Source organism: Protopterus annectens, chromosome 13.part0 (assembly GCF_019279795.1).
Source record: "Protopterus annectens isolate FY-2018-M chromosome 13.part0, PAN1.0, whole genome shotgun sequence".
NCBI classification, from domain to species: Eukaryota; Metazoa; Chordata; order Ceratodontiformes; family Protopteridae; genus Protopterus; species Protopterus annectens.
In genome coordinates this window covers 224546932-224573921 of record NC_056747.1, presented here as the reverse complement: position 1 = coordinate 224573921, position 26990 = coordinate 224546932, and the positions used below count along the sequence as shown (strand labels likewise).

The 26990-nt window shown below is 40.9% G+C and overlaps 1 protein-coding gene across 5 annotated transcripts in view; it reads right to left on the bottom strand.

Moving 5' to 3' along the window:
- PALM (paralemmin) overlaps nucleotides 1–26990 on the bottom strand; it is a 610021-nt gene that overhangs the window by 269701 nt on the left and 313330 nt on the right. For all 5 annotated transcript variants that reach the window (XM_044053763.1, XM_044053762.1, XM_044053759.1 and 2 more), the window contains exons 2-3: nucleotides 3850–3895; nucleotides 2977–3057 (exon numbers count right to left, since the gene is read on the bottom strand). In XM_044053763.1, the coding sequence (XP_043909698.1) occupies nucleotides 2977–3057; nucleotides 3850–3895 (127 nt within the window). The remainder of the gene's footprint in view (nucleotides 1–2976; nucleotides 3058–3849; nucleotides 3896–26990) is intronic.

Sequence of the window (26990 nt, the reverse complement as noted above, 5' to 3'; positions counted from 1 at the left end):
GATCTTTGCATGTTCCATGCACACCCTCCTAACATTTATACTACTTAGAGGTAATTTGGCTTGGGCATTAGAAAATTCCCCTACCCTTTCTGATAAATACCATAGTATTTTTAATACAGACCAAAACTATTCACATCTCCATGCTGCTGGTCACCATTTCTCTGATCTTCACAGTCTGTCTTCATGAAGTCACACACACCCACACACACCCACACACACCCACACACACCCACACACACCCACACACACACACACACACACACACACACACCAAAATATGGCTTTGCCGGTCTTGCAGTGAGTGTAAACTACAGTGTAGCATGTTAACTGGTTACTGTTGCCACCTTCACAGTCATCCCCTGTAGCATGTCAACCTCCTTTATAGTTAAAGACTCCAAAACTGTAAACAAGACTCCAACTGAACACTAATCAATATTTTACATCACGAAAACTAAACCTTTTTATTCCTAGACTTAAAATCCATGGCTATAGCCCCTATCATGCTGCTAGCCTTAAGAGTTAATTCTAGGTACAATCCAAAGCCCTAAATCCTTTTCATGTTGATAAAAAACATGAGCACATGTTCCACTCTCTGAGAATAATCTCTAACAATTCCCTGTAGAAAAATGTATAATATCCATATATATTCAAAGATTAACCATCAGTTCTAATCAGCCCAAAGTACTTTGAATACATCTAGCCATCCAGGTGAGAGATGGTTGGACCTCTGTTGACTGATTCTCCTTTCCAGCCTCCTATTTTGACTTACTGCTTCGTTGGGCCACAAAAGCTAATGGAATGTGGTAGAGAGATACTGATGCTTTTTGTCACAGCAATACCATATACAGCTGTATGGAATGGTAGCCATTAACAGTATATACAATTATTTAAAATCTACCACCTAACAGCAAACAACCTACTAGACAAATCCCAACATGGCTTCATACCCTTTCATAGTACCACCACTGCACTCCTCAGCTTTACCAATACCATACACCATTACAGAAATGAAGGAAAATAGTTTCATCTGTATTCCTCAATATGCCCAAAGCCTTTGACACAGTCTCCCGTAGCAAGTTATTAACCATGCTGTCCAACCTTAATCTTAGCCCTTCCACTCTCTCCTGGTTCCAAAGCTACCTAACTGACCACCAGCAGGCAGTAAGATGGCTACATGACCTCTTCTCTCTACGCACAGTCACACTTGGTGTCCCACAAGACACTATTCTTGGACCCCTTCTGCTCAACATATTTACTGATGACGTCAGTAATGTCTGACCACTAGTTTCAAGTATCCAATATGCTGATGATTCAACTCTTATATGTGTAACACCCACCACCCAACAATTACAAGACTTAGCTCAAAAATCCTTTACTCAAATTGAATCATGGCTGGCTAACTTGCAACTCATTCTTAATCCCAACAAAACCAAGCTCATGATCTCTCATCTACCAGAACCCCAGACCTCCACCCAAATTCTACATCACTGCCTCAGACAATACAATAATAACCCTAGAACCACAAACAAAACTATTAGGAGTTCAAATTGATACTAAACTGAGATTTGATCTACAGATTTCACAAGCAGTTAAGAAAGTATATAAAAAGATGGTTACTCTATACAGAAACAAAAAGTTTCTAACAGTTTCAGAGTCTTTCCCATCCTTAACCAACCTGAGAAAGACAAACCTAGACAAACTAGAAACATGCTATAATAAAATAGGAAACTTCACCACAGACTCTTTACATAGGAGTCACCATTGCATCACCCTGAGAAAACTATCATGACTAGAATCCCACATCTCTTGACCTACAACCAGTTAACAATGGCTCACAAACTACCCAATTATCCAGATAAAATCCCTGCCCTCCTAAATACAATTCAACCTTATTCCAACAAACGTATACTTCGATCAACAACGAAATCACTATTACAAGTTACCAAATCCACCAATAGTGCTGGGAACTCCCTATATTCAAGCTATGTTGCCAAAATCTGGAATGCACTACCCCATCCCATCCGAACCACTAGCAACTTAACTCAATTTAAAAACCAACTCAAACACTGTTTATCAGATTCCTTGCTTTGCTAGTGTGTGATACACCATAACAAAAAATAGCTCTTGAACCCACCCCATCCTCAAAGCAACTATCATACATTTCTCTCTAAATCTTTTCATTCTTCTATCTCTCCCTAATCACTAAATAATCACATCTTATCTAACCTCCCCTCTTCTCCATATCACTCATTCTGTCTTTCACACCTTTCCTCCTTTCTAGCTATCTCACCTCTTTTATTACTAAAACATTCAACTCTAATTTAGCTACCATAATTGTGTGTAAAGTAATTCCTGCCTCTTATTGTAACACGTATTGTAACAGATAGCCTACCCCCTATAGCAATGTATATGTACATGTGTATGTAGGAGTAAATCGGGTGTAGCTACAAGCTCCTCTGATCTACCCCATATAGAACTAAGCAAACTATTATCCAGTTCTTATTCTACTGAAGTTGTTTAAATTATATGATTTCTGCCAAGGATGTTTTTACCATGTCTTTTTTACCATTGCACAAGTATTCTCACTATATGAAATTGTATACTTGTATTCTCACTATAACGTATTCTCTAATGCGATTGTTACTGTGTTGGAGCTGTTCTCCCTGGACTTCCACTGAAAATGGGCGCTGCCCAGTCGGACTTTCCTGGTACCGGTAAACAAACAAAATAAATACCCTTTCCATAACACATTACTGGAACTCTGGTGCACTGTGCTAGTCAAAAAGGTCTATAAAACAATTATATGCACTGAAAAAAATCATTGCATCTCAGGCAGCTGGTGTGAGGGAAAGCTTCTACATTCTAAGCAGAAGTGTCTAGGCCTTTTTGTTGCAATTTTGTTTTCCTTTATCCAGTATACTGTATACATGATGTGTTCCTGGCACAATCAGTTGCCTTCACAGTGTAGTCGGTTACCTTCAGGTATTGTAACTGTCGTCTGTCATCTTCTAGCTGGCGACGTTTGTTCTCAATTTCTGTTTGCCGCTTTCTCTTTTCCTAGGAAAATAAATGAGTATGGTAAAATAACATTAGTCTGTAGAAAGGATGGAAAACAAGGAATTAGAATCTATTACATTTCTGCACAAGTATTTAATCTCCTGGGATCTATGCTTCAGCTCATCTGCCTTAGCACTGGTCATTGGCATGAGTGATGAATTACATTCCAACATTTAATATTTGGTATTAGTAACAGTAAACAGATATTGTTGGAGCTCCTCATTTAGACGTTGATGTTTTATATCACTTCTGTTTTTTAGATTAAACTATAATTAGAGATTGCATCTACAATTTATTTTTTTCTGTCTTTCAAAATCTTCAGGTAAAAGGTAACTCCAAAGTACAAACATCTGGAATAGACTGGCAAACTCTCTTCGGTTCTTGGAGTTGGAAACCTCTTGTGCTAATACAATAACAACTAATAGCAATGAATTACATTTTAGCAGTTTTCTGGGCCGTTCCCAATGTACCAGCATTATCATTCATATCCAGCAGTCCAACACAAACAATATTAAGTGGAAACAGATCATCCCCAGCTGTTAGTGCAGAGTTCAAGTAGCACAGCTGCACATAAAGTGTTGAAATCAAAAGCTCTGCACACCCCCTCCCTTCATCAGCAACAATGTATCATTCACTCACAGACTTGCTGAAATAAAGCAAAGCTGCAGCTCATGACACTAGCAGACAGTTTATGTCCTGCAGTATCAGTGCTGTGCAGAAAAAAAAAACACTTAGAATGCATGCATAGATCACATCACAAGCTGTTAAGGACTGAAACACTTGAAAACTTACTGCTATGGCCTGGAGTCTCTCCTGTTGAATCATGGCTTCGGAGCTCCTAAAGCAAGAAAAAAGCACACAAAAAAACATAAGGCTAGTGACACTTTGCAAGTATTAGTCAAAATTTTCGCTAACTATTTAGCACAATGAAATGAAAAACTAATATGAGGAGTCAGTCTTTGTTGTTCATATCAGTTTGAGTAGGGTGGTAAGGTAGCACCATTAGTGTTTTAACATTCGTGTGTCTAGTGCAATATTACCTACACAAAAAAATTCAAACCAGAAATATCCAAGAAGAAAAGCACGTTGAATTTGTATGTAATACTTCAGTGATTTAATGCAGAGTTACAGGCTAATGTGCTTAAAGCTAAGAACTTCTCTGAATTTATATAAATGGTTATCCTCAGATGCCATACATTTTCTGCATTTTCACCTCCTCCTAGTTTATGCATGCTACTAATATGTGTGTGTTTTGTATGTAAACCTTTGCTATTTGTGACTGCTGGGCACTGCAGCCATGTCGAAGAAAGTCCACTATGGCTCAATGCATTCCCCCAAGGTTAGCAAATTTTATATGAAATCAAAATAAACATTATCTAGACAAGAATATCTTCCCCTTTTTTGATTTCTGCTTCCCAACATTTTCTGTGCTTCCTTATTGCATTTATCTGACCTCTTCCTAGCCTCACTGTGAGCCTCTCTGTGACCTCCAGTCCACTTCCTCTTTTCTGGCTTTTCTAAACCTATCATTACCTATTATTTTTCAATTGTCACCAAGGGAAATACTTCTGAAATACATGGGCCAGCTTTGTGAGTCTGCACTTCGTTAGCTGGAGAACCTGGGTAGGACTACAAAGGATGAATTTAGTTCCCACTTCTTATTCTCATACTATTTGTCCTGTCATGGGGGGAACAAAATTAATGGAGTCATGGCTGCTGACAGAATCCATTGAGTGAGTTTCTAGCTGTGTGTTGGGCCAGACAACTCTTAATTTTGCTGTGGTAACTCAGTAGCATGAGGCACTGCATCTACCCTCACTACCAGTAGGATGATTTTGTTTAGGAGGAGGACTAGTGGTCGACTGTCCTGGGGGTGGGGGAAAGGCAGCTTATCCCAACTTACATTTTGGTGATGGACAACTTGTCCAGGACAAGGTGTTTCATACTTCTACAGAATGGATCATTTCAAAGCCATGTGGCAGCTGTGTGATTGAGTGAGGGAATGTTTCACTTGCAATACACCAGACACATGAGAGAAAATGACCACTTTTAGACAAAAATAAACAAATGAATGAACAAGCTATCTTCGCCACCAGCCTCAAACCAAGGTGGCATTCCTGTTAATACTGAAACTCAGCCTTCTTTACTAGAGGGAAACACTGAATGAACTGACAGATGTAGGAAAAGGTCATTGTCCCAGAGTCTTGAGATCAGCTGAGACCCCCCCCCCCCATGCAAAAAAATGCTTACACAAGGGGTTATGTGAGTCATGGGCCCCACACAAAACAAATGCATCCAAGGGAATTTTGATGGGATAAATAGAGTGAGAGGGCCTCAGCAGGGTTGACAAGACTTCAGGAGGCTCCAAGCAGTGAGGTGCAATAGGATTAAAAAATATTGAATCTAGAAAAGTTTAAATTATTTAGAAGGTATCCGTAAACATTGACAGAGTTAGGGACTCATGACTGGATAAAAAGTTTGGAGAGATTAATGGAGTTATTAGACATACCGTAAGTATAAAGGACTCAGAAATACCCTCACAGAGTAACTTAAATAAGGGACTCCTGCCAGGTTAACAGAGGCCAGGGGACCCCGGAAGAATCAGTAGTCATCTTGCCCAGTAAAATGAACATAATCTGGAGTCCCATAAAAGACTGATTACAATAATGGTCTTCTGTCAAGAATATTGGAAAGATCCCAGCACTTTTAAGTAAATCATGGGAACACAGGAGAATTACGGAAGTGATTGGATTCGCAACAGGTTTATAGCAGTCTAGAGACATCAACATTGTTAACAATCAGAGGAGTTATAGAAGATGCAATAAAATCATGAAGATTCACTTCTTAACTATTATAACTGCGTCTGGCCTATATATGCATAACTTTAAAGTATTTTTTTCCGTATGAAGAGACGCGTTTGAATTTAAAGACAGTAACAGTTTTAGTGAATGGTATCAAAGATATTCACTGCATTGAATCACGCACAGCCTGTCTTTTAACTAAAGGAATAAAACAGCTGTGGTGGGGGTTATCTATAAGCAGGGCCCCAAGTAATCGCAGGTTTCAATGGCATCTAAAACTAGCTATGTCACTTGACGAGGTGTGCTTTTCGGATGTGTTACTTTTGCAGGTTAATCTTCCCCGTGCTTTATTTAGAATGTTGGATTTCACTTTGTTTTTCATCTCTGAACCAATTGTGCACTTAAAATTTCCATTATCTGCCCCTTGTGGACCACAATTCATCTCTTGCATGACAGACAACTCAGAACACAGCATTAAAACTAATAAAGAACAATAGTTTTCCTTTTATGGAGTAGATTTGACAAAGCCAACTCGTCAGGTATGTCTGATGCAAGAAAATGGCACATACAAACATTCTTTTGCAAACTGATTTAGAAATACAGGTTTGACATAACTTGTAGCACATCAGGAGGGATTCGCAGATGTGTTACACCAATGCAGACTTACAGTTGCATCCTCAGGCAATCCACAGACACTACATTTGTCCTGCTGAAAACCTGACGCCTTTGGACTGTGTGAGAAGTGCTTTAGATACAAAATGTTTTTTAGTTAAATTCTAAATAACAGATGTAGCATACAGTATGAGAACTACATACTATCCTTCCCTCACTTATTCACAGTTGTGAAGCATTAACATCTTTCAATAATCTCAGTATAAAAATCCTATTTACATTTCGGTATTTCCCACAAATTAGTACTCCAAGAATATTGAAGGCAAACGATCATTCTAATAAGGCACATAGCACTAAGAGTATTACAATTTTCTGACCAAGTTCGGCTTGTGGGAAGAAAAATGAATGATTCTACAGGTAATAGAGCTTAGGGGATTCGTTTCTAAAAAAAAATGCTATTTGAAACTGTACAACTTGCACGCTGATTAACTCGGTTATGCATACTAATAAAGGGATTCCCAAATATGTGACTCCTCTTTCTGAATGGTGACCAGGCAGTCAATATGGTTATGTAGTAATAAACTGTCTGAAATGACATTTGCCATTATATGATGTAAACAGTCATGAAAAGTATTTGGCATTGTTTTAAGTTATTGGTATAAACTGCTGAATATGGCAGTCTCTTGTTAGTATTGCTTTAATCAAACTGGAATTTATATAATGCATCTTTCACTACATTTTGGATAAAGTGGAAAACTGTGTGTGTGTCTGTCTGTGTGTGTGTGTGCGAGTCTGTGTCTGAGTGTGAGTCTGAGTCTGTGTGTGTGTGTGTGTGTGTGTGTGTGTGTGAGTGTGAGTCTGAGTCTGTGTGTGAGGCTGTGTTTGTGTGTGTCTGTCTGTCTGTCTGTCTGTCTGTGTGTGTGTGTGTGTGTGTGTGTGTGTGTGTGTGTGTGTGTGTGTGTGTGTTAACTATGAATGTGGTCAGGTGTATTATTCCAGTAGTGATTTCTCTACAGTTGTGCTTGTGCAGGCATGGAATTAGTAATACTATTAAGGGCTTGTGGGAGCAAAGCCCCCACATTAAGTTGTGCTAGAGCAGAGACCTCCAGGTAAACCACTTGTAAGGATTAAGTATGCTGCTGCTGGATTCTGAAGCAGGTAAGATATTGTGCAGTTGTTAGGTGTTTCAGTTGTAGTATCATTAGATGATTTAAGCTTTAGTTGTGTTTTTGTATGTTTTTCTAAATGTGCTTTATTTTTTGGTAATTTTTTTATAAAAGGAAATCAGTGTGGCTTGCGTTTATGACTAGTAGTGATGGAATGCATATTTAGGCCAATAGACAGTGTAGTTGACAGGTTATGATCAATTTTGTGAGGGTCAAACATTAGTAAATTGAACTATAATTTATATATGTGTGTTACATAGTATTTGTAAATATATATATGTATATATATATATATATATATAATATACACACACATACACACACACACATACATACACATACAGATGCCATGTGGTAGCGGCACACAACTCAAAATTTGAAATGCTTGTCAAATACTGATGCATGAAGTTTTATCTACTTGAGCTTTAAAACTTTTAGAATATCCTGACTTTCTAATACTGGAAAAGTAAGAAATGCTGTGTTTGCCTCTTTTCTCTGCAGTGTGGTAATCTCACATCTTAACCTTATAGATTCATGTGTTATACTTTTTACAGACATTGTTTCAGATGTTTTAGAGGTTAAAATTAGATCTCACGGCCTGTAACAACTCTAACACTGTACTACATAAAACTAGACACTGTTGTTACAGATACCAAGTTTTGCCTTGTATTGCATTTATTTGTCATGCAAAAACTATTTTGAATTATGTTGGTTGTTGTGTAGCTGATTTCTTTATTGGCATTTAGTGCAATCATATCCCAATCTTAAATCAATTATATTACTGTATTGTAATTGTATTACTGTAGTACTTTGCATTACACTGCAATATATTTCCCTGATATCAAGAGGCAGCAAGTAATCTAGTCTGCTGTTTAAGTGCAATACAGTCTAAAATCAAGAAATGAACAGAATCAATACTGCGGGATCCTGCAGGGATGTACATTTAAGTAAACAGTAAGATGCCACGGGGGCTGCCTTACAAACAGAATCTATGCAGTCACTGAACCCAAACTGGTCATCTCTTTGTATTCCAAGATCGCTATAGGTACTGCTACACATTACAATGTCTACAGCTTATATGTATCTTATTTATTTCAAAATGCAGTATGTTTAGTTTGTCCATATAGATAGAAATATAGATGTTAGCTAACCAAGGACAGATGTATTTCAATCCAATTGAAAATCACAGCATCCTGATAATTTTGAATTTGGTTGCACAATGAATTCATTTGTATATAACTAATGAATTTCTTTTGAAGCATAGATATGACCGGTATAAAAAATAAATGGGGGCTCTAGTTCTAAACCCTGGAGGACCCTTCTCAAGCAGACTTCACTGCACTATTCTTGGCTACACGTTTTTGCACTACTGTCTGTTATATAATCATTTTTATGGGCAATTATGCATTTTGTTCATGCTTAAATTAATAATTTTCTATCACTAGGTTATGGCAGCCACAGTCTGGAATCTTAATAAAGCATGCTTACATTGGTCATCAGTAGCACACCAATAGGTTCGTAGGTTCTTACATACAGTCTCAGTAGCACACCAATAGGTTCGCAGGTTCTTACATACAGTCTCAGTAGCACACCGATAGGTTCGCAGGTTCTTACATACAGTCTCAGTAGCACACCAATAGGTTCGCATGTTCTTACATACAGTCTCAGTAGCACACCAATAGGTTCGCAGGTTCTTACATACAGTCTCAGTAGCACACCAATAGGTTCGCAGGTTCTTACATACAGTCTCACTAGCACACCAATAGGTTCGCAGGTTCTTACATACAGTCTCAGTAGCACACCAATAGGTTCGCAGGTTCTTACATACAGTCTCAGTAGCACACCAATAGGTTCGCAGGTTCTTACATACAGTCTCAGTAGCACACCAATAGGTTCGCAGGTTCTTACATACAGTCTCAGTAGCACATCAATAGGTTCGCAGGTTCTTACATATAGTCTGTTGAAGCTATCAAAAAGTTGAGCTGCATCACACCCAGTAGTGAGAGGAAACTAGTAGTTCCTCTCATTCAGATTTTCTCCACTTATTCCTAGTGAAAATCTGATTCACACATCCAGTCATCCAGATTGGTTTTAAAGGTTGCTAGGGAAACACTCTGCTTGGTAGACAAGGGCATCCTATTTCAAAATATAGTAAGTGGTGGGTTAGGTATCTATAATGCCATCTGGTCTGGTTAATGTGATGGTGTAGGTTTAGGTCTCTAGAAAGAGCGTCTGCTTTACCACTTATTCTGTTTAGGTGAAGGCGTTGAAAGAGTGCTGGGTCATTAAAACTACAAAAACTAAACAGACATCACCCCTCTGGTGTTTGTACAACACTGAGAAGAGTGGCAGATTTTAGTCCAGAGTTACTAAGGGTATCGAGACCCAAGATCCTTTTGGTGAGGAAATACTGTGGTCTCCCCAACAGGTTTACGTGCCTGGTGAGGTACATACCTAAGGGAGCATTATATTTAATGATGGCCCTAATAAGGGATAAAGTGGAATCATAACTTCTTTGGGACCTTGAGGAGATGCCATGAAGGATAAACTGGGCAAGGTAGAAGGATTTTCTAATCATCAGACAGTCACAGAGGACCAAGAAAGTCTATTATCAACATATGTACCCAAGTTCCTTATTACTATATCAAATTTATGTGGGGTGTTATCTATATGATAAGCAGTAGTGATGCTAGTTTTACCAAAGGAAACTGTGCCGCATTTCTTTGTGTTGAGGGTAAGCCCATGTCTAGACCTTTGCTGGAGAATTAGAGTATCAGAATGGTATTCAGACCTCTCAACCTCTTTGTGCAAGATATTTGGATAAAGCCTAACATAATGGAGGGACAAAGGCCGAAAAACAGGAACATATTTTAAATACTGCTCTTATAAAATTAGAAAGTTGCTAGAGTAACAGAATTTGTGTTAGCATGCATTTTCCTAAGGATATAAACTCTGAAATTAAAATGTATGTCATTATTTAGCGATTTGAAATCTCAGTGATTTGCCTGAAAACCACAAATTCAAGGAACAGACTAAAAATAATAGGCAAAAATCTGGACATTCTGCAAACAATTGGACTGCTGAGAGTTATAGTGGGATTTGATAAGTGCCTGCAGTTGGTTAACTAATGTCACTTGATATCAATTTTTATGTCAAAGAAATATACAAGCTAGAGGGAACACAGGACAGACCCTTGTGGGATACCACTAGTGAAATTTTTCTGTCTACTGCAAATACCCCTGACCTTAATGCTATGTGTTCTTGCAGGTAGCCAATTACCAGTCCAATGAATTATGTATAGATTAATGTTGAGTTGGAAAAAGCTTGCCAATAATCCTAGCATGGGGATAGTATTAAAGGCCTTTAGATGGTCTAGATAAGCAGTGAGAACTGTAGACTCCTTATCTGTTGGATCATTAACCCTTTCAAAGAAAGCAATCAGGCTGAACATGCACGATATGTCTTTTACAAAGGCAAACTGATGATATTTATCCAGGGATACAAAGTCACCTATAGCATTGTTTACTTCTTTCTTGGAGGCCATATACCACCTATGGACATGTCATATTCTCTCCTTGAGCTTTGCAGCTGTTGAAAATTGACTGATTGGTCTACATCCAGGGAAATTTTTGTCTAAAAGAATTTACTATAAAAAATCAACAGTTTGAGCAACTTTCCATTCAACCAGAATTTAAATAGTTGTTGCATTTAACTATATTAAATTTAAGGTAAACCCAATGAAGATAACCATTTCCAAGAGGTAAACAGTTTTAATACTGCGCATACCTTGAGAAATATTTGTTGTTTTATCTACTTTAAGTATTTCAAAATATTTTTGCTTAACTAGGTCAACTTTCAATCCTTTTTATGAACAGAGTCTGTGTTTTTTTCAACTCAAATGTATAAACAGACTAAAACAAGTCTTATATTAAAATATAAAAGCACTTTCCTATAACAAATGTGATACATTTGTCTATAAGATATGCAGCTGATGATAACTGAATGTTTGGTCTGTGGGCAGGGAAAATTTATCAAGAAGTGTTTACTTTATAAATCAGAGTAACCAGAACAACTTTCCATTTAAAAAGAGCTGAAATAGAAGTTACACTTTTGTGGTAAACATTTTAAGATGGCAATTACCCAGAATGCTACTAGTTATATCTTTACTGTGTGTATATTTACTTAGGGCAATTTCTCCACCATTTTATTAAAAAGGTCATATTTCTTGTAACTCAAAAGTCCCATGAAGAATTATATCAGAGGTGAATGCACTTTTTTGACATTAAAATCAAACTCATTTTTTTCAAGTCTGTTGCTTTATTATTTTTTTTCTTCAGTATTATTGTCAGCTTTGGTCATATTAGGTTTACCATTATGTCTTGTCCCATCTATAAATTCTTATGCAGTGCTCTACAGACCACTTGTATAATCTCTTATTCCTGTGAATAACTTAGAACCTAGTGGTATTGCAAAAATATCACTCAGTCTTGATTCTTTGTAACATCGAATACATTTTCTGTTAATATTTTTAACCGGTGGAATCATTTTCATCTTTATTGCTTTAATGCTGTCTTCCTAAGCTTATATCCCCTTTATCTGCATAATCTATGACATTTTCTTTTATTACTAGTGCCTGATAGTTTGGGTTATTGTTATTTTTTTAAACTTTCTTTCATACTCTAGAGGGCATAAAGCCTCTTTTTGCTCCATCTCTGCATTACAGTACTACTTTCATGTATTATATCTACAAACTGTGCCAATAGTGTTTATGCATATTCATTGTTTATGATCGTATATTTCTAACTTCTTCATAATGGCTATGGTACTCCCTTTCATTAGCCATACAGCATCCATTTTATCACTTATTCCTGTGTATGACTGTTGCCTAAAACCAAATTCAACTTGTAGATGGTTTGCAATTGCTACTGGTGTGTCCTCTCTATAAAAAAACAAAAAAACAAACTGTGTATTCTTTAACATGGCAAAAAAACAAATCCAATACATTTTACCACATTGTAGGAGAAAGTATGTATTGTGTATACCGGTTTGTGCTGTCATAAATGGTCTTAGGCAAGTGGCAGTTTTTTCTATCAATTTACGCCAGCCTTTATCTGGGAAATGAAAGTGTACCCAAATTATTTGCCACTGTTAAACTTGTCACGGAAATGTTACATCTCATTCTACAATTCTAATTTCTAGTTATTTAGAATCATGGTTAAACTATAGATTACTGAAAATCACAACCCCCAAGCATTTGAAACACCCAAAAGTAATGCTCAAAACAGAGAAGGGTGAAAAAGTTAACTTTAAGCATTTAAACCCCACCCTTGGAGTTCACACTTAGAAACTATTTGCTCAATGAATTTTACCTTAACTACCTGTAGAAGAGCCTAGAATTGTGTAATTATTTGAACAGCATAGAATGCTACTCTTCCCTTATTTGATTCTCGTGTTAGCCACTGACAAAAGCATAGCCATCAACAGCTATATCACATTCCTCTAAGCGTTGTTATATAAATGCTGCTTTTCCCTAATCAGTTTATACTCTTCCTTCTTTAAATGCTTCAGATAGTAGCTCAAGTATTTTAACTGCATTTCTTTATGATGTGAGGGTGTCTGCAATCTCTTTATCAAATGACTCATTTTCTAAATATCGGAATAATCTAGTATCAGTGTGTATTGCATCCTCTGCATTAAAAAATCTCTCCCAGATACCTTCAAGCCACATTTTATTAAATTTATCATACATTACAAGGGATAATTGGCTAGGCGTAAAATGGCTCGCAAGGGCAGTTAGCTTAGTACTAACCTATGAACCTATTACAAATGGGTATCTGCACTATTTGGCTCTGCTTTCTCCCTCTAGCTTCAGCGATGGTATTTCTGATAAGAAACATTATCTTGTTGCTAAACTTTTTGCCTCTTTTGTAAGTTTAACATGTTAAGAAAACAAATCCAATACATTTTACCACATTGTAGGAGAAAGTATGTATTGTGTATACCGGTTTGTGCTGTCATAAATGGTCTTAGGCAAGTGGCAGTTTTTTCTATCAATTTACGCCAGCCTTTATCTGGGAAATGAAAGTGTACCCAAATTATTTGCCACTGTTAAACTTGTCACGGAAATGTTACATCTCATTCTACAATTCTAATTTCTAGTTATTTAGAATCATGGTTAAACTATAGATTACTGAAAATCACAACCCCCAAGCATTTGAAACACCCAAAAGTAATGCTCAAAACAGAGAAGGGTGAAAAAGTTAACTTTAAGCATTTAAACCCCACCCTTGGAGTTCACACTTAGAAAAGTACAGTTTTGTACCTACCATAAATGTAGATGTTCGAGGATCCACATTGCTGCAGTCCTAACTATTGGGGTAGTCCGCTGTCCAGTCGGCCCGAATACCAAAGTATATGGCTGACGTCGGTCAGGGCGCATTAGACGGACGCCAGTACGTCAGGGTACTAATGCGCATGACCGACGTCATATCCTCAGTCTTTTCTTGCCCCAGATGTCAGAAGACCCTGAAAAGCTAAGGCCAAAACCAAAAATTCCAAACATACCTGCACCAAAAATATGTACAATATATACAAAATTACCAGAATATAACCTCACCTACACAACCACCCTTAAACACAGAGAGAAGGAGGGAGGGTAAATTGGACTGCAGCAATGTGGATCCTCGAACATCTACATTTATGGTAGGTACAAAACTGTACTATGTTCTTCATTCCACATTGCTGCAGTCCTAACTATTGGGTAGAATCCCAAAGCAGAGGTAAGGGAGGCTGGCAAATCATAAGGAAGCAGGAACTGACAACATGCCTTGCAAAATAGCTGTGGCAAAACCAGCCCTAGACTTAGAGTAGAGAGGAAGGTGATAATGCTTAGAGAAAGTATGCACTGAACTCCAAGTAGCTGCCTCCAAAATATCCTTAGTGGCCACCCCCCTTAGAAATGCTGTAGAAGTGGCAGTAGCCCTAGTGGAATGAGGCCTAATTCCAGCTGGAATCTCCTTGCCATGATGGGAATAACAAAATGCAATGCAAAACCCAATCCACCTAGAAATAGTTTGTTTTGACACAGGCTTGCCCTGAACCCAAAGCAAAAGAAACAAACAACTGCTGAGACTGCCTAAAATCCTTAGTCCTGCTCAAATAATAACGCAATTGCCTGTGTACATCTAAAGTGTGCAAAATCTTTTCCCCTTTATTTTGGGGATCTGCATAGAAAGTAGGCAAATGAATAGTTTGGTTTAAAGCCACACTAGAAATCACCTTAGGCATAAAGGAAGGATTAGTACGCAAAGATACCCTATCCTTATGAAAAATCAAAAGGCTCTACCGCCATAAGGGCCTGCAACTCAGAAACCCTTCTTGCAGAAGTAATGGCCAACAAAAAGCAGTCTTCCATGACAAATATTTCAATTCAGCAGTAGCCAGAGGCTCAAAAGGTTGTAGAGTAAGTTTCTCCAACACAAAATTGAGATCCCAAGCAGGAGTAGGAGCTCTACGTGGGGGTCTTATATTCTTTGCCCCTCTAAGAAATTGCTTGAACAAAGGATGCGAAAACAATGGTGGGTCACAATCATAGTGAGCTGAAATTGCTGCAGCATGAATCTTAATGGAAGAGAAAGACAAACCTTTGTCCAATAACTCAGTAAGATATTGAAGAGCCACACTCAAATTAGGCTCAGAAATCTCCAAATTGTTTGCTGCACTCCAAAATAAAAATCTCTTCCATTTTTCTGCGTACACTTTCCTTGTACTAGGTCTTCCGGCTTCCATAATCACATTTAAAACTTGTTGAGGAAGTTGAGACCTGCTGTCTTTCAAAACAGAATATGCCAGGCTGTTAGAAGAAGAGATTGAAGCTTGACATTGAGCAGGTGACCGTCCCTCTGAGACAACAGGTGTGGAATCAAGGGTAAAGGCCATGGAGGCTTCCTTACCAGACTCCTCAGTAATGGGTACCAGTGCTGCGAGGCCAATCTGGAGCTATTAAAATCATCCTTGGCTTGTCTTGTCTGACCTTTAGAAGCACCTTTGGGAGAAGAGGCAGAGGTGGAAAAGCATACACATGAAGATTTTTCCAACTGAAAGAAAGAGCATCCACTTTCCAAGCTGTGTGATGAAACCTCTTTGTGCAAAACTTTGGCAGCTGGTGGTTTAGTGGAGAAGCGAACAGATCTATGTCTGGAGTTCCCCATGACACTGTCAATTTCTGAAATACATGAAGATCCAGTTTCCGCTCGTGGGGATCCATGATTTGTCTGCTTAACACATCTGCTAAGGAGTTCTGTGCTCCGGCAGAAACCTTGCCTGAAGAGTTAGTTGCAAGCTGAGCGCAGTCTCCCATAAAATCATTGCTTGCCTGCACAATGGGTAAGAATGTGTTCCCCTTGTTTGTTGATGTACCACATGACAGTTGTGTTGTCTGTTAGAATCAACACCTGCCCTGGAAGAAGTAACTCCTTGAAAGCCATTAATGCAAACTGGACTGCTAACATCTCTTTCATGTTGATATGTAGATGCTGTAGTCTGGCAGGCCACTTGTCTTGTATCCACTTTCCATTTAGATGAGCTCCCCAAGCAATGTCTGAGGCATCTGTCGTTAGAATCTGACTCGCCTCTGGCCGGGTCACAGAGAGTCCCTTGTTTAGGTGACATTCCTGAGCCCACCACAAAAATTCCTTTTGAATGCAAGGTATTATTTGAATGACAGTGTCCAAATCCTGGCAGTGCTGTGTCCATACATTTTGAGATACCATTGCAGCTTCCTCATATGCAGTTTGGCATTGGGAAGCACCAGAATACAAGATGCCATGAACCCTAAGGCTTGAAGGACTGTCCTTGCAGTCAGCCTGGACTGAAGAGATAGTTGATGGAAGTAACTGGAAAGATTCTTTTGTTTGTCCGGGGTTAAAAAGGCCATCTGGGCTGCTGTATTCAGTCTCACACCCAGAAAGCACATGTCTTGAGAGGGTACTAGACTGGACTTTATTTCGTTCACAGAATACCCTAGGCATCTTAGCACTGCTATGACATAATCCAAATGCTGTAGAAGGTCTTCCTTTTCTTGAGCTAGAATCAGGCAGTCGTCCAAGTAAGGATAGATTTGAATTCCTTTTAGCCTGAAGTAAGCTATCACTGGAGCCAGAACCTTTGTGAATACTCTAGGCGCAGTGGATAAGCCAAAGGGCAATGCAGAGAACTGATAATGAGAATTTCCAGCTCGAAAACGCAGATACTTCCTGCAACTTAGTCTTATAGGCACATGAAGGTAAGCTTCCTTGAGATCTAAAGTTACCATCCAGTGATCCTTGCCCAGCAGAGGTAAAAGCTGTTGTAACGTCAACATTTTGAACTTGGGAATGTCCAGATAAGTGTTGAGGATAGATAAATCCAAAATTGGCCTCCACGTGTTCCCCTTCTTGGTACTAGGAACAGGCGAGAATAAAATCCTAGGCCCCTTTCTGGCACAGGAACTGGCTGAATGGCCCCTATGTGGAGCAACAGAGAAATTTGCTTGTGAGCCTCTTGTCTTTGTAGAGGAGGAATGTCTGGCATGCCTTTGAAAGGAGGCATGGTATGGAAATAAAACCTGTAACCGTGGTGAATGATATCCAGAACCCATCTGTCTTGGGTAATTAAATCCCAATTTTCTTTGAAAAGAGACAGCCTTCCTCCCAAAGGTGCTGCCAGGCGAGAACGTACTGGCAGCTGAAAAGGCAGGTCATTGGGTCTGCTTACGAAAGGACTGACCCCTACCCTCACCAGAAGTCTGAGCAGGGGAACTCCCTGTCCTAGGTCTAAAAGAACCTTGAGCTCTGCCCCTACCACGTCTAGACCTACCCCTAGACTGGGAATCATAAGCAGGATAAGTCCATCCCTTAGTAGGCCAATTTCTACTAAACTTCGGAGGCTGCACCTGCAAAAAATCCTTAACAGTTTGCATAGACTTAGCCTTGTCCTCCATTTTCTTTAAGACTGCTTCCACAGGCGAACCAAACAACACATCAGACTGCAAAGGAGCATCCAAAATCCTTGTTTTAACATGCTCAGCTAAATTCTGATCTCTCAACCAGGCATGCCTACGAAGAACAGAACCAGTGGCAGCCACCCTCGAGGAGGCCTGCACAGCATCAAAACCACATTGCAAGGAATGTTTACCCACCTGTTCAGACACATGAACTAAATCCTGCAACTCTTTACACTCAATACCTTCTGCCAGAGCATCCACCTTAGATTTCAATTGTGAAAGGAGATAATTCTGATATTTTAACATGTGAAACTGACAATTCAACGCCCTCATGGCTAAAGTGGAAGAAGTATACACTTTCTTTCCCCATCTATCCAAAGCCCTTGCCTCTTTATCAGGAGGAACAGGATTTTTAACAACAGAGGCCTTCACACCTTTAGGCCCCTGAGAGACAGTTTCGGGTCTGCCCTAGGACTCTTAAAAGATACTTATGAGCTTCAGGCACCCTATAGTACCTATCCGGTTTAACTGGGGCAGGAGGCAAAGAATCAGGATTGAGGGAAGCCTCTGCAAAAACATCTTCCACCACATTCAGAACAGGAGATATAACTAAAGGCCTATGCTGGGGTAAAACAAGAATTCCTAAGCCTCTTCCTGGAATCAGAGAAATCTTGACCTTCCCATTTAAAATGCTCCCTCATGGAATGCAGAGTCTCTGAAAATGAAAAATCCTCAGGAGGAGAAGCTGAAGGAGTAGAATCATCCACATCAGAATCAGAATAAGGAGGATACTCCTGCAAGTCTTCAGAAGACTCAGAAGCCTCCGAGCATTGCTCAAAACTCTCAAACTCAGGTTCCACCCTAGGCCTCTTATCAGGAGGGGGCATAGAACCTCTAATCATAGTAATCAAATCCTCTGCCATTTTAAGCATATGTTTCTTAGGCAAAGACCCTGAAGCACTAGGAGAAACCCCACTGAAGTTAAACTTGGCCTGCCTCTCAAAGAAGCCTTGGAAACAGAAGGGAGGCTCTAACCACCTTAGGAAGAGAGGGAAGAACAGCCACCTGAGAAGCCCCTCAGCCTGGCCTACTTCCTGCGAGGATACATCCTGTAACAGTAAAGTCTCTCCCTGAGACTCCAAAGAAACACCTGGCAAAACCTCCGGCTCCACTGAGCCTTCTAAAGATCCGGCGTCTGGGACTGTCGGTTCTTCCACTCTAGGCTTTGCTGCTTTGTCCTTGCGCTTTATGGCGGGCGCCGGAGCCTCCGACGGCATTTTATAATTACAACGCTTCCCAAAACTAACCTGGCACAGTCTAACCTTCTCTTAATAGTGCGTTTGTTAAATCTAGCACAAGAGCGGCATCCAACAACGTCGTGCTCAGGCCCTAAACAAGGTATACACAAAGTATGGTAATCCCTATGAGGTATCTGTTTCCCACAAGAAATACAGTTATTCACTTTTTCTGACATCCGGTTAAATACTGAGGCAAGAAAAACCAAAATATTCTAACGGGTACTTAGCCAACTTTGATTCGGTCTGAAACTCTGACTTCAGAAATTTTCAGAACGCCAACCTGCACTCGCAAAATTGCTTCTGCATCGGACCATGCGGCAAAAGACTGATATGACGTCGGTCATGCGCATTAGTACCCTGACGTACTGACATCAGTCTAATGCGCCCTGACCGACGTCAGCCATATACTTTGGTATTCGGGCCGACTGGACAGCGGACTACCCCAATAGTTAGGACTGCAGCAATGTGGAATGAAGAACATCTATTTGCTCAATGAATTTTACCTTAACTACCTGTAGAAGAGCCTAGAATTGTGTAATTATTTGAACAGCATAGAATGCTACTCTTCCCTTATTTGATTCTCGTGTTAGCCACTGACAAAAGCATAGCCATCAACAGCTATATCACATTCCTCTAAGCGTTGTTATATAAATGCTGCTTTTCTCTAATCAGTTTATACTCTTCCTTCTTTAAATGTTTCAGATAGTAGCTCAAGTATTTTAACTGCATTTCTTTATGATGTGAGAGTGTCTGCAATCTCTTTATCAAATGACTCATTTTCTAAATATCGGAATAATCTAGTATCAGTGTGTATTGCATCCTCTGCATTAAAAAATCTCTCCCAGATACCTTCAAGCCACATTTTATTAAATTTATCATACATTACAAGGGATAATTGGCTAGGCGTAAAATGGCTCGCAAGGGCAGTTAGCTTAGTACTAACCTATGAACCTATTACAAATGGGTATCTGCACTATTTGGCTCTGCTTTCTCCCTCTAGCTTCAGAGATGGTATTTCTGATAAGAAACATTATCTTGTTGCTAAACTTTTTGCCTCTTTTGTAAGTTTAACATGTTAAGATGAGAGTGTCTTTAATGTCCCTTTTGCAGTTTTAAACTTTTAATGACATCTGTCTCTCATTATAGGTTCATAGGTAAGTACTAGGCTATTGGCCCTAGGGCCTATACAAGCCTAGCCAAATGATTTCCCTGGCTTTCCCCACCCGAGAAAATTATTTTCCTGTGCCCCTGTCGAGCAGAGCCACAGCAGTGATTCCCAGGGTGAATTTCCTATTACCCATCCAATTGTCAAGATTTCTCTTAAAGAGGGCTAATGATGAGCTTTGCTTGACATGAATGGGCAGCCTATTCCAGAACAGGGGAAGTCTCTGAGAAGGGAATCTTTCCCTCCAGCATGTTCTGTTTATTGTGGTGACAAGGTTTAGGTCCCTGGAGTGTGTAGCTCGGACAGACTGGGATTTCTTTAAGTGTAGCATGTCCATCCATTCTGGGTTAGACATAGCTTTGTACGTTAGGCAGAGGTCACCTCAGAGTAGTCAATATGCGACGGAATAGAGCTGGAGTTTTTTTTGAGACTGTCAGTGTTTGGCATCTGTTTGAGGCAGTAATCCTCTTAGTGAGGTATTTCTGTGGGCTTTCCAGCTGTTGCAGATGTCTTGTGAGGAAATGGGGCTTTGTACTCTATAATGGGTCTAATAAGGGATGAGTAGAGAGGAACGATGACCTCTCTTTTCCTGGAGGAGAAACCCTTTGTGATGAGGCGTGCCACATAGAAGGATTTCCTGACTACTGTGGTGATGTGATTATCAAAGGAGAGACTACTATACACCTGTGTCCCAAGGTCTCATCACACTTTCGGTGTCTAGTAGGCTACCACCTATCTGGTTCATAGGTAGGTACTAGGCTATCGGCCTAGCCAACAAGGTTTCCTGGCTTACGCCACCCAAGAAAGTTAATTTCCTGTGTCCCTGTCGAGCAGAGCTACAGAAGTGATCTCCAGGGTTTATTTCCTATTTCCCATCCACTCAAGATTTTTCTTGAAGAGTGCTAATGAGGAACTTTGCTTGACATAGATGGGTAGCTTGTTCCAGAGTATAGGAAGTCTCTGGGACAGGAATCTATCCCTCCAGAATGTCCTGTTTATTGTAATGACATGGTTTAGGTTCCTAGAGAGTGTAGCTTGGAAGGATTTGGATTTCTTTAGGTGTAGCATGTCCAACAGCTCTGGGTTTAACATAGCTTTATATGTTAGGCAGAGATCTCCTCAGAGTAGGCAAAGCTGGAGTTTTTTGAGGTGGTCAGTGTAGGGCATCTGTTTGAGGCCAGTAATCCTCTTTGTGATGTACTTCTGTGGTCTTTCCAGCTGCTGCAGATGTCTTGAGGTACATTCCAAAAGGGGCATTGTACTCTATAATGAGTCTAATGAGTGCCGAGTAGAGGGGAACAATGACCTCTTTTTTCTTGGATGAGAACCTTTTTGTAATTAGGTGTGCCACATAGGATTTCCTGACTACTGTGGCGATGTGATTATCAAAGGACAGACTACTGTCCACCTGGGTCCTAAGGTCTCATCACACATTCGGCATTAAGTAGACTGCCGTTTATGTGGTAGTTCATGGGTACAAAATTTTTACCAAAGGGGATGACAATGCACTTTTTGGCACTGAGCTTGAGGCCATGTCTCTGACACCAGGCATCTGTCTCAGTGAGGCCCTTCTGTAGGATGTCCACATCATTTGGGGACTCTATTATGGCTCCTAGTTTGCAGTCATCTGCAAACTTCATTAGCCAGAGGCCTTCTGTGTTGGCCTGTACTTCAGAGAAGTAGATAGCAAACAGGAGAGGTCCCAGGACTGAATCCTGTGGTACTCCACTTGTCACTGGTTTGAAGTCAGATTTGGAGTCTGCAACTTTTATAGTGTGGGTTCTGTCAGTGAGCCAGTTGGCAACTGATCTTGTGACGTAGGTATTTATACCAAGTTTAGTGAGTTTAGCTATAATTCCAGAATGGGGGATGATGTTGAAAGCCTTGGCGAGGTCAATATAGGCTATGTGAACCACCTTACCCTCATCTACTGCTTTGGTGACTGCCTCAAAGAAGTCGATCAGGTTCAGAAGGCATGATCTGCCTTTCACAAACCCGAACTGGGTGGTGTCCAGAGTTTGGTGGTTACCAATATCTTTGTTTATGAGTTCCATGATGATACGTTCCATGGCCTTGCAGACCAGGCTTGTCAGGCTAATAGGGCGATAGTACCCAGGATCAGTGGTGGCTCTCCCTTTGTGGAGTGGGATCACTGTTGCTGTGCACCAGTCAATGGGCACAAAGCCTTACAGGAGACTATGACTGAACATGGTGCTTAGGTGGGGAGCCAGTTAATTCTGAAGTTCATGTAAAACGCAGCCTGGGATGTTGTCCAGTCCCATGGATGCTGTGCTTTTGGTTTTAGCGAGTGCAGCTTTTACCTGCATAGATGTGATTACAGGGACTCTGCATTCTTCCTGTATAGATATGGGCCCATTAGGGGGTGAGAGGGGGGTAAAGTTAGCACTGAACCTATCTGCCAGGGTGTTGGCAATATCAGTTGCTGTAATTGTTGTGCCCTTGTGCTATAACTCAGCAGATCTGGGTGTTGCCACTGAGATTCTTGACATAGCTATAGAATGCTTTCTGGTTCCCCTTAGAATCAGTGGCAATTTTGTTTTCATAGCTAGCTTTGGAGAATCTTATAAGGGGTCTCAGCTTCTTACTGAGGCTGACCAGGGAGCTCCTTCACTCATGGGATTTTACTCTCTTTTGCAACAGTTTCTTCCTTCTGTTGTAGAGTTTATGGCAGAGGACCACCAGATTGGCTTCCTTTTTTTGGAGGATAACGTCTTGGTTCTGTTTGGGATAGCACGATCCATGCACTCGTGCAAGTCCTTATAGAGAGCATTTTTGTAGGATTCAGCAGTCGTAACTGTACTGTCCATCTGCATGGGTGTCATGACGTTCGCCACTTCTGTCTTCAGAAGCATGAAGTTGGCTTTAGAGAAATTTTTTACCATGGTTTTTTTCATGGTAGGTGGGGGCGGGATGTGGATATCTAGGGTGATTAGCTTATGGTCAGATCTGACCAACGAGGAGTTGACTTCAGGTGTGGAACACCGGTCAGTCATGTTGATAATGACTAGGTCTAGGATATTGTTGCCCCTGGTGGAGGTGTGGATAAGTTGATCTAAGGCATTGGAATTTATGAATTCCAGAAAATGTTGAGTGAAGGAGTTGGTACATGAGTAGTTTTTCCAGTTAATGGCGGGGTAGTTGAAATCACCCGTTATTAGGGTGTTTGGTTCAACCCTAATATTTTCCAGTATATCAAGAAAAGAGAAGTGGGAATCCTGAGGCATGGTGGGGGATCTGTAGCAATCTACAATTTGGATTGCAGTTTTGCCCAGAGTTAGTTGCACTTGGATAACCTCGGATGCATTATGCTTCACAACTAGCCTGGAGGTGTGGATATCCGTAATGAATATGGACACACCTCCGCCTTTGGTGTTCTGGTCCAGGTTAGATGGCCAAAAATTGTGGTATGCGTTATAGCCTGGTAATGCAGGAGTGCTCTCTAGAGCCTTGAACCAGGTCTCAGTCACTGCCCAGATATCAATGTTCTCCATTTTAAGGAGTGCCTCAAGTGAGTGCATTTTGAGATTTAGACTTCTAGCACTGAGTAACATTACCCTCAGTTTTTGCTTGCCTATTCCTGTTACGGTCGTGAATTTGTCATTTGAACCTTGCCTAAAAAAGGCACTATAGGGGCGGCAAGACCCTTACCCAGTATCCGGAATCCCAAGGGTGACAGGTACAGGCCATCTCTGGCCAAGCATTGTGGTCTGTCGACCATGTTGTCCCAGGCAGACACATACTGGATCCACTTAGAATGACACCAGAAGCTTAGCCAATTGTTGAAGTCAATCATTTTGTCCTTGTACTGTGGTATCATTCTGGGCAATGGCAGGATGCTAACTCAGGGCTAGGGTCATACCTACCTGGGCTACAAGATTGGCGAGCTCTTCCATGTCTTTTCATGTAGTCTCGGGAGGTACATCTCAGGTCATTCTCACCAACATGGACAATGACAGAGTCATATTTATACTTGTTGTGGAGTGACATGAGTGCATGGGTTATATGGTGGATCCTGGCACCTGACAGGCAGCTGAGAGTAACCTTCTCCTTGTTTAGCCTGATGAGTGGGACATCAGTGTGCCTGACTATAGAGTCACCTATGACTAGTGTGTTGGGTACGTTGTTTTGCCTTATGGGCTGTGGTTTATTGGCACACTGAGTCTGTGGGCTATGTCATTTGGGTAGTGTGTGGGGGGGTGGAGGTTGCTTGTGTTTCTGCTTTGGAGGTCTCTGTTGCTTGAGCAGATTATTATTGAGAGCCTCCATGAATGTTTTTGTGTTTCTATGTGTGGATGTTGGTGGTTTAGGTTTAGTGAGACTATGTGGTGAGTGTGGTGTGGTGCAAGTGTTTATCTTCTCCTCTTGACTGTCAAGTTCAGTCTTGGTTGGAGAGAGCTTTACCTCCAGTTTGGCTAGATAAGTGCATCTCTCACAGGTTGTGGTGTTGGGTGGTAGGAGGAGAGGGTTGTCTGTGTACATGAGTTAACTGCTACATTGTCCCAAGATGCCCAGATTCATCAGATAGACAGAAGGGAACAATGGGAGCTGACCCTTGGATATGCCTGAATAAAAAACTACTTTCCTCTAGACAAGTGAGGAAAGTGAGTAGTGAGAAATGGTAGTTCATAGGTACGGTATTTTTCCCAAAAGGGATGACAATGCACTTCTTGGCACTGAGCTTTAGGCCATGCCTTTGACACCAAGCATCAGTCTCAGTGAGGCCTCTTTGTAGAATGTCCACATCCTTAGGTGAATTGATTATGGCTCCTAGTTTTCAGTCATCTGTGAATTTTGTTAGCCAGGTACCAGCTGTATTTGTCTGGAATTCAGAGAAGTAGATACTGAACAGGATAACCCAGGACTGAACCCTGTGGTACTCTGCTTGTCACTGGTCTGAAGTCAGATTTGGAGTCGGCTACTTTCACTGTGTGGGTTCTGTCAGTGAGCCAGTTGGCCACCCATCTTGTGACATAGGGATTTATGCCTAGTCCAGTGAGTTTATCTATAACACCAGAGTGGGGAATGGTGTCAAAAGCCTTGGTGAGGTCAAGATAGGCAGTGTGCACTACCTTACCCTCGGCTACAGCTCTAGTGACTGCTTCAAAGATGTCAATCAGGTTTAGGAGGCATGGTCACCCTTTGCAAACCCAAACTGAGTGGGGTCCAGAGTTTGGTTGTTACCCATGTCTTTGTTTATAAGCTCTAGGATAATACGTTCCAAGGCCTTGCAGACCAGGCTCGTCAGGCTAATGGGGCGGTAGTTCCCAAGGTCTGTGGTGGCACCCCCTTTGTGGAGTGGGATAACTGTCGCTGTGTGTCACTCCTTAGGCACAAAGCCTGAAGTGAGGCTATGGCTGAACATGGTACTTGGGTGGCGTGCTAGTTCATTCTATAGTTCATGCAGAACACAGCCTGAGATGTTGTCCGATCCCATAGATGCTGTGTTCTTGGCTTTGGACAGTGCGGTCTTCACGTGCGCGGCCATGATTTCAGGGGGCTTGCAATCATCCGGCATTGGGATGGGCCCTTTGGGGGTGGGGGGAATGGAAGTTAGCACTGAACCTGTCTGCCAGGATGTTGGCAATATCAGCTGGTTCAGCAAATGTAGTGCCATTGAGCTGTAGTTCAGAGCAGATCTGCGTGTTGCCATTGAGTTTCTTGACATAGCTGTAGAAAGCTTTGTGGTTGTCTTTAGAATCCAAAGCAATTTTATTTTTGTAACAAGCTTTGGAGGATTTTGTGAGGGATCTCAGCTTCTTGCTGAGGCTGACTAAGGAGTTCCTGCAGTCATGGGATTTTACTCTTTTCTGCAACAGTTTCTTCCTTCTGTTGTAAAGCATGTTTATGGCAGGGGACCACCAGACTGGCTTTCTTTTTCTGGAGGATAGTGTCTTGGTTCTGTTGGGGATGGCATGATCCATGCACTCATGTATGTGCTTATACAGTGCATTTGTATATGATTCAGCAGTCGCGACACTATTTTCCATCTGTGTGGGTGTAATGAAGTTTGCCACTTCTGACTTAAGCATGAAGTTGGCTTTGGAGAAGTTTTTTAAGGTGGTTTCCTTAATGGGGAGGGGGTGGAATATGTATGTCTAGAGTGATTAGCTTGTGGTCGGACCTGACCAGCGAGGAGTTTACCTCCGGCATGGAGCATCTATTACCCATATTGGTAATAACCAGGTCCAGGATGCTGCTACCCCTGGTAGGGGTATGGATAAGCTGGTCCAGGACGTTGGAATTGATGAATTCCAAAAAACGTTGGGCAAATGAGTTAGTACACGAGTAGTTTTCCCAGTTGATGGAGGGGTAGTAGAAATCTCCCAAAATTAGGGTATTGGGCTGTATCTTAATATTATCCAGTATATCGAGAAACACAGAGTTTGCATCCTGGGGCATGGCGGGGGACTGTAACACGTTACAACCTGAATTGCAGTCCTGCCCAGTGTTAATTGTACTTGGATAATTTCGGAGGCATTCTGTTGAACAACTAGCCTGGAGATGTGGATATCCTTTATGAATATGGACACGCCTTCTCCTTTAGTATTTCGGTCCGGGTTGGGTGGCCAAAAGGTGTGGTAAGAATTGTAGCCTGGTAATGCAGGGGTGCTCTCTAGAGCCTTAAACCAGGTCTCTCACTGCACAGATGTCGATGTTCTCCATTTTAAGGACAGCCTTGAGTGTGTGGATTTTGAGATTTAGACTTCTAGCATTGAGTAGCATTACCCTTTGATTTAGTTTGTTTATGTCCACTATGGTGGTGTGTTTGGTATTTGAGCCTTGCCTAAAAAGGCACTACAGGGGCAGCAAGAGCCTTAGCCAGTATCTGGAATCCCCACAGTGACAGGTGCAGGCCATCTCTGGCAAAGCATCATGGCCTGTCGATCA